This window comes from Colobus angolensis, unplaced genomic scaffold (assembly GCF_000951035.1).
Source record: "Colobus angolensis palliatus isolate OR3802 unplaced genomic scaffold, Cang.pa_1.0 Scaffold149, whole genome shotgun sequence".
Lineage (NCBI taxonomy): Eukaryota > Metazoa > Chordata > Mammalia > Primates > Cercopithecidae > Colobus > Colobus angolensis.
In genome coordinates this window covers 1310658-1318673 of record NW_012114588.1, presented here as the reverse complement: position 1 = coordinate 1318673, position 8016 = coordinate 1310658, and the positions used below count along the sequence as shown (strand labels likewise).

At 42.6% G+C, this 8016-nt stretch overlaps 1 protein-coding gene across 3 annotated transcripts in view; it reads right to left on the bottom strand.

Moving 5' to 3' along the window:
- The window catches only part of UBE4B (ubiquitination factor E4B), a 204569-nt gene that overhangs the window by 66500 nt on the left and 130053 nt on the right, over positions 1 to 8016 (bottom strand). For all 3 annotated transcript variants that reach the window (XR_001001079.1, XM_011935782.1, XM_011935783.1), the window contains 5 exons: positions 7522 to 7605; positions 4961 to 5017; positions 3462 to 3578; positions 3266 to 3364; positions 1595 to 1708 (listed from right to left, as the gene is read on the bottom strand). Coding sequence is in view for 2 of the 3 variants with exons in the window: in XM_011935782.1 (XP_011791172.1) it covers positions 1595 to 1708; positions 3266 to 3364; positions 3462 to 3578; positions 4961 to 5017; positions 7522 to 7605 (471 nt within the window). In the remaining variant the exon portion in view is untranslated. The remainder of the gene's footprint in view (positions 1 to 1594; positions 1709 to 3265; positions 3365 to 3461; positions 3579 to 4960; positions 5018 to 7521; positions 7606 to 8016) is intronic.

Here is an 8016-nt window from a genome sequence, read left to right as displayed (position 1 = left end):
CACAATAAATGTTGCTTTCTTTCTTTTCTTTTCTTTTCTTTTTTTTTTTTTTTGAGACAGGGTTTTACTCTGTTGCCCAGGCTGTAGTACAGTGGTGCAAACATAGCTCACTATAGCCTCAACCTCCTGGGCTTAAGCGATCCTCCCACTTTAGCCTCCTGAATAACTGGGTCTACAGGTGTATGCCACTACACTGAGCTAATTTTTTATTTTTTTGTAGAGACGGGGTCTCCCTATGTTGCCCAGGCTGATCTCGACCTCCTTGGCTCAAGTGATTCTCTCGCCTCAGCCTCCCAAGTAGCTGAAACTTTGGGTATGCACCAGCCACCATGCCCAGATAATTTCTGTATTTTTTGTAGAGATGGGGTTTCGTTATGTCGCCAGGGCTGGTCTCAAATGACTGGGCTCAAGCGATCCTCCCACCTCGGCCTCCCAAAGTGCTGAGATTACAGGCCTGAGCCACCATTCCCAGCCTCTTTCTCCTCTTTATTTCCCTCAAGAGCATCAAAACAAGTAGTTCCACTTGTTATCATGGGACACTGTTTCTCTAGGTGACAGCATCAGCACACTCTTGCATTAACAATATAACAATGTAACTTGATTACCTCTGTTAAGAAAAAAATAATAATACAACAATGATAAGAATGATAGTTAAAACTGGTTGAGTGATCCCTGTGTACCCGGCACCATTCTAACAACTTTATATATAATAAACCCAGTACTAGTAGTACCCCCACTTAGCAGATGAGGAAACGGAGGCACAGAGGAGTAACTGTCTTAAGGTCCTGCAGTTAGTACACGGTGGAACCACGATCCGAAACCACCAGATCTATGCTCTTCTCTCTACGTTTTTTGCTTCTGAGTATACGCGTCACGTCATTCATTCATTATGTATTACTAATCAAGGAAGGATGCCCTTTTCTCCTCTGGCAAAGCAGCCACAGCCACTGGCCTGTCTCACCTGGACCGAAGCATTCATGCCCTTGCAGCCGCCTCCTTGGGTCTGTTCCTGGCTGCCCCCTTCTGCTTTGGTCCATCTACATGCAGCTTTTGTGATTTCCCTGCTAAAAACCTTCCCATGACAGTTCTGATCATGTAAACCCAACCCGATGGAGCCCTGTCTTCCCACTAACTCCAGGACCTGCCATTCCCTCCTGTTCACTCTTCTCCAGCCACAAAAGCCTGCATGCTGGGCTTGTAACAAAGCTGCTTCGTTTCCACCTTGGACAGCTCTTTTCTCAGCCACTACAATGGCTGGCTCCTTCCTATGAAACAAACCTCACCTCCTCAGGGAGGCCTTTCCTGCCACCCAATCACAAATCACCTTCAGACCTTCCTTCTGGTAACTACGGATCTTCTCATGTCATTTACTTTGCTCTGTTTTCTTCATTGATTATACGCCTGTCTAAAATCATGTATTTATATGTGTACTTGTTTACCCTGTGGAACATGGGCTCCATAAAAGCAGGAAGCTTGTCTACCTTGTTCAATACTGTTCCCCCCTTCCTAGAACAGTGCTTGGTAGGTGCTGACTAAATCTGGGTCAGATGAATGAATTTGACGAACAGTGAAAAGCAGTCTGTAGGAATCCTACCTGCATCTGTGCTTTCTTCATATTGGCATTGACGACAGCCGCCATGTAACTGAGAGCAGCCTCACGGGTTTCGCCATTTAACAAAATACTATGCAGAATCTTAAAAAGCTCTTGCTGAAATTTATTTTTGAAAAGAAGAAACAAATTAAAACTATTTTGCACACGATTCCTTTTTGACTTCACGAACAGCTAGCCTACTTCCCACGTTCTCTCCTCTCCCACTTCTACTCATTTCAGACAATACTGAGTGAAAGAAGAACATAAGAAACATCCATATTCAACTATGTCAAGGTAATCAGCATGAAAGCAGAATATGGAGTGGGGGAGGTAGGCAGTTACAGTTTTTTGTTTTTTTTTTGAGACAGAGTCTAGCTCTGTTGCCAGGCTGGAGTGCAGTGGTGCAATCTCGGCTCACTGCAACCTGCGCCTTCCAGGTTCAAGCAATTCTCCTGCCTCAGCCTCCCGAGTAGCTGGGATTACAGGCACATGCCGCCATGCCCAGCTAATTTTTTTTTTTTTTTTGAGACAGAGTTTTGCTCTTATTGCCCAGGCTAGAGTACAGTGGCACATCTCGGCTCATTGCAACCTCTGCCTTCCGGTTTCAAGCGATTCTCCTGCCTCAGCCTCCCAAGTTGCTGGGATTATAGACACCTGCCACCATGCGCAGCTAATTTTTTTTTTTTATTTTAGTAGAGATGGGGTTTCACCACGTTGGTAAGGCTGGTCTTGAACTGCTGACCTCGTGATCCACCTACCTTGGCCAATTTTTGTATTTTTAGTAGTGACGAGGTTTCACCATGTTGGCCATGATAGTCTCTACCTCCTGACCTCGAGATCCGCCCACATTGGCCTCCCAAAGTGTTGGGATTATAGGCGTGAGCCAGCAAACCCAGCCGGCAGTTAGAGTTTTAATAAAATAGCCTTTGTTACTTTCTTCCCATGATCAAAATTACCTTAGATACCCAAGCCTGTAACTTCTTTGCCTTTTTTCTTGTTTTGAGATGGAGTCTTGCTCTGTCGCCCAGGCTGACAGCATGCAGTGGCGTGATCTCGGCTCACTGCAACCCCCACCTCCTGGGTTCAAGCGATCATTGTGCCTCAGCCTCCCGAGTAGCTGGGTAGCTGGGATTACAGGCACGTGCTGCCACACCTGGCTAATTTGTGTATTGTTAGTAGAGATGGGTTTCATCATGTTGGCCAGGCTGGTCTCAAACTCCTGACCTCAGGTGATCCACCCACCTCAGCCTCCCAAAGTGTTGGGATTACAGGTGTGAGCCATCACACCCGGCCCTTCTCTGCCTTTAAGTTTGAGAACTGAAGACATATTAATCAGGATTTGGGATAAGCAAGTCAGTGAAGGTGTGTGCAAACTAACAACCCTTGCTCACCCTCACAGTGCAAATGCCTAAGGGCCAGCTGGAGGAAGAGCCGGGTCATTAAGCTTAGGACCAGTTCCCAGCGATGCTACATACAAAGGCAGCATACTGCTGTTGTTACAACCTGTTATTCAAGACATAGGTTACTTACTTATAGTTTATCTTTTTTATGTAAGATTGAATTGGCTTTTGTTAGCCGTTTGTCTACTGGGCATCGTCCAGTCTACAAAATAAAAGCTCCCTATCTGGAGTTCATCTTTGCTACTTCCTCTGAGTTTGTTTTCTGAACGCTTACCCTTCCGAGCTCTAAGTAATGCTGCAATGATTGGCTAACCACACGAGTGTTTTCCAGGGTAATGGCAGGCCCTGAGAAGTATTTTTCAACCACTTTAACCTGGAAAGAGAAGGAAAAATGCAATCAACATATAATGTACATTTGGGAAAGAATCTGAATAGAAGGACGGCAAAGTGCAAGTAGCCACTATACTTACATCATCTTCTGCAAAGACTGAGAAGCTAAAGAAAGCCCCCAAGTAAGAAAGTCTCTGCAGCTCCCGCCCACAGCCAGGACTTAAGGATTTCGGCAACCACAACGGCAAAGAAGCAACCTAGACAGAAGATGGAAGAGGCCAGTCAGCCACTCAACAGGCCGATGAAGTAAAAATGTAATGAAAACCCTCCAGCTCCTCTATATTTTCACAAGATATTATTAAAACTTTTATGTTTCAGCCAGGCACAGTGGCTCACACCTGTAATCCCAGCACTTTGGGAGGCCAATGCGGGTGGGAGTGGGTCACCTGAGGTCAGGAGTCCGAGACAATCCTGGCCAATATGGAGAAACCCTGGCCAATATGGAGAAACCCCATCTCTACGAAAAATACAAAAATTAGCGGGGCATGGTGGTGTGCTCCTGTAATCCCAGCTACTAGGGAGGCTAAGGCAAGAGAATTGCTTGAATCCAGGAGGCAGCGGTTGCAGTGAGCTAAGATTGTGCCACTGCACTCCAGCCTGGGTGACAGAAAAAAAAAAAAAAAGAATTTTAAAGTTTCAGGATACTATTTGATGAAGTTCAAATGAACTTTTTTTTTTTTTTTTTTTTTTTGAGACGGAGTCTCGCTCTGTCACCCGGACTGGAGTGCAGTGGCCGGATCTCAGCTCACTGCAAGCTCCACCTGCCGGGTTTACGCCATTCTCCTGCCTCAGCCTCCTGAGTAGCTGGGACTACAGGCGCCCGCCACCTCGCCCGGCTTGTCTTTTTTTTGTATTTTTAGTAGAGACGGGGTTTCACCGTGTTAGCCAGGATGGTCTCGATCTCCTGACCTCGTGATCCGCCCGTCTCGGCCTCCCAAAGTGCTAGGATTACAGGCTTGAGCCACCGCGCCCGGCCTCAAATGAACTTCTTACTTATACCACCAAAGGACTAGAATAACTTTTCCATAGCACTTTTACTTTAGTTGTACAATACTTGTCAAGGAAAAAAAACAGGCCCAGTGCAGTGGCTCACGCCTGTAACCCAATAATTTGGGAGGCCGAGGCAGGGGGGATCACCTGAGGTCAGTAGTTCGAGACCAGCCTGGTCAACATGGTAAAACCCGATCTCTACTAAAAATACAAAAAAATTAGCCTGGCATGGTGATGCGTGCCTGTATTCCCAACTACTTGGGAGGCTGAGGCACAAGACTCACTTGAACCCAGGAGGCGGAGGCTGCAGTGGGCCAAGATCGCACCATTGCACTCCATCCAGCCTGGGTGATAGAGCAAGATTCTTGGGGGAAAAAAAGGGAAAAAAAATCATAGAAACGAACACTGTAACGCAGGAAATAACGTGTCTAACAACAATGTAACAGTTGAGAGCCTCCCAGACACGTTACCTCCGCCTACACCTAAATGTCCTTCAAGAGACGTTTTCCAGGTCATCTCACTGGAGGAATGCCTTCTGGGTTATGATATATTCACTGAAAACGTGCAAGCCCATCAGGTGAGTGCTTACCAAATTGCACACAGGGTGTGTCTTTCCAAACTTGGTTTCACAGAGCTCACCTAGTGCCTAGAAATAAGATCAGAGTCATTTGAATGCATTTCATCTTAAACTGACTGTCATTTGTAGCATCAAGAAACAGCTTTAACTGCCGCTATAAATGTATTCCCTCTAAAATGGCAGCAGCTTTACTACTTTTTCTGATTAATAAACTAATACACATGCAATGTGAAAAACTGGAAATAAAACAGAAATATAAAATGAAACTCAAAATTACTCAAGCTTTACCCTCAAAGATAACCTCTATTGATATTTTGAGCAACAGTTTTCCAGATATATTTTTGTGTACTATATCTATCTATATTTTTTACAAAAAAGTTTTTCCACTTCATATCTTTCCATGTCAAAAATATTTATTTCATAAACTTTAGATGGCTCCTCTTGCCAGTGTTAAACATGACTATAAATAATTACAATTTAGTAAGCTATCAAATTCAAAACATATTTAAAAGTATAACTTGGTTTCAACATGTCTAGTACTTTTAAGAATTCCAACACTTTCCTTCAGAGCTCCAACCATCCTAACATTAGAGAACTATGAAAAACACTTTTTAGGGACATAAACATAATTTAACAGACCCATGGTAACTCAATCAAACTTTATTTTAAACAGTGAATTTCCTCTGTGATTCGGACACAGCTCTAGAAGTTGCTACATGAGCCAAAGAGTCCATTTAGGCACTGACACAACGTTGAGTTGCCTCTGAGGTTCGGGCAGCCGACTCAGAAGGAAGCATTCTCACTGCCTAGGGCAGGAGTTCCCAAACCTGGCTGCATATTAGGATCACCTGGGAAGCCTTTGGAAACCCCAATGCCATGCCACACCGCTGGTGAATTAAATCACGAGGTCTGAGGCGGGGAGCCAGGCAGAAACACCTTTAAAGATCCCCAGCTGACTCCAAGGTATGGCACAGCAGCATCCACTGACCTAGAGAATGATCACAATTATTTCTGATTTTAGCTTCAACAGTCTTCCTCTTCCTGCCTCTCATTATTGTACCCTCTCACTCACTGCCCCCTCGTTATTATACAAGCAACAATAATGGCACAAAATGAAATCATTGTCTACCACAATGGAGGCCTCTGTCTTTTGATCAAAAGGACATTTTGTTGATATCAGATGCTAAAAGCTCCTCACTGAAACATCAAGCTAATTCACATCACAACCCAAAAGCCAACAATCCCATGAAGGAATATCTACATAATACAGTGATAATTAGTGTTCACTAAAATATTTCATCACTGAACTCAAACAATCAGATTATTTCACTTCCTTTTACCTGCCTAAGGCAGAACAACACATAAAGATTCAAAGAATTTTATCAGGAGCCCTAATAACACGTACAATGGAAAGAGCTCTGGCATAAATCCACTTAAAATTATTTTTTAAAGTAGGAATTCTGGTTTCACCTTCTAATTTCCCAGCATTCTTGTAGCCTTTTAGTGTCATGATAGGTTTGAATTTTTTTAATAGATAAATGCACCCTTTGTGTACAGCTCTGTTTTAACATTTATCACAGTATCTGTTCAACTGTTGTGCTGCAGCTCTTATTTTCGCAGATTATAAGTGCCTTGAGGAGAGGGACCTTGTCTTCCTAGCTGCTGTATCCCCAGTGTCTAGCACAGAACAGATCGTCAGTAATGAATTCATGGTATAATGGAATCCAATCAGTGGAATGAGTAAAAGAAAGAAATACAGTAAGAAAAACAACCATGGTCTCAATTTACATAAGACTTAATGTATACACAGAATAAGTGAATTTAATTTTGATATTTTTTTCCTTTATACTTCTGCAATGAAAATATTCAGTAATGCTTCAAAATATTTTTTCTCCCAAAATTTCAAATAAGCGAATTCAGAACAGAAAAGAGCTTCTAATTTTCATTCTAGTTTCAGCATTTTTACAACATTCATGACTCCCCATGGGAATCTAGCTGAAGCTTCTGTCCACTATGTATGCCTGCTGTAAGTGCCCTAAAGAGCTAAGCAGATTTCTGCTTCCCAAGTAAAGCCTGCAGATGAAGTGTATGACCTTAGGAATTGGGGGTGGGGCGGTGTGGGGTGAACAAGAGAGCTACCCTAAGATTTTCTGCACAAAGTAAACACGTAAAGATAAAACTGTATTCATTTTCTTAGTATGTACAGCTTTGCCTTTTTTATTTGCATTTTTAATAGTTTTTGTTTTTAAGTAACAAAATTTCATCCCAACTATGGTATGCTCATTGCTAGGAGACAGTTATCTTTTTCATAAGCTATACAAAGTACATTGTAACAAGTGCATCACTAACTCCTGTCTAGGACTTGGATAGGTGGAAGATGTACCAGGCTGCTAACTGTCTTCACTGATGCATCTCACTGCACACCAAACACTCTGCATGGCCAACACAGTGATTTCATGTTTTAAATTTGAAAACAAGGTTGATGTCATGGACCTGAAAGAAAAGTATATGTCAAAATAATCTGAAAGAAAAACATCTATTGAATGAGTTAAAGAAAAAGAACAAATTTTTACCATGAGGGGGTATTTAAAGTAGTCACTATCGAGGGAGCACTCTTTGGCAGCAAGAGCCAGGCCTTGTAAAATGGGGATAAATATCTATAAGAAAAAAAACAAAATCAGAAATATAAGTTTAAGAGAATCTAAGAATGGGAAGTATGTCAAATAAGGTGCTAGAACTGAGTGTCCAGGCAATTTCATTCCTTCCCCAGGGAAAAGCTTTTTTGCATATAAAAGTCCAGAATCCAGCCAGAGTGCTGACCTGTTCTTTGACAAGGCTAACCATAAAGTAATACAGCTGAATTCTCCAGAAGTAAGAGGATTTTGGTGAACTCTGATACTCTGATAGGACCCCCGTAATTCAACAAAACCCATACATTTGGAGCCTGCTGAAGGACTCTCCAGGAGTCGATGCTCTACTCAATTAAATTCTGCATATCTCGGCAACTAATATGTTCTTCTATCTATCTATCTATCTATCTATCTATCTATCTATCTATCTATCTATCT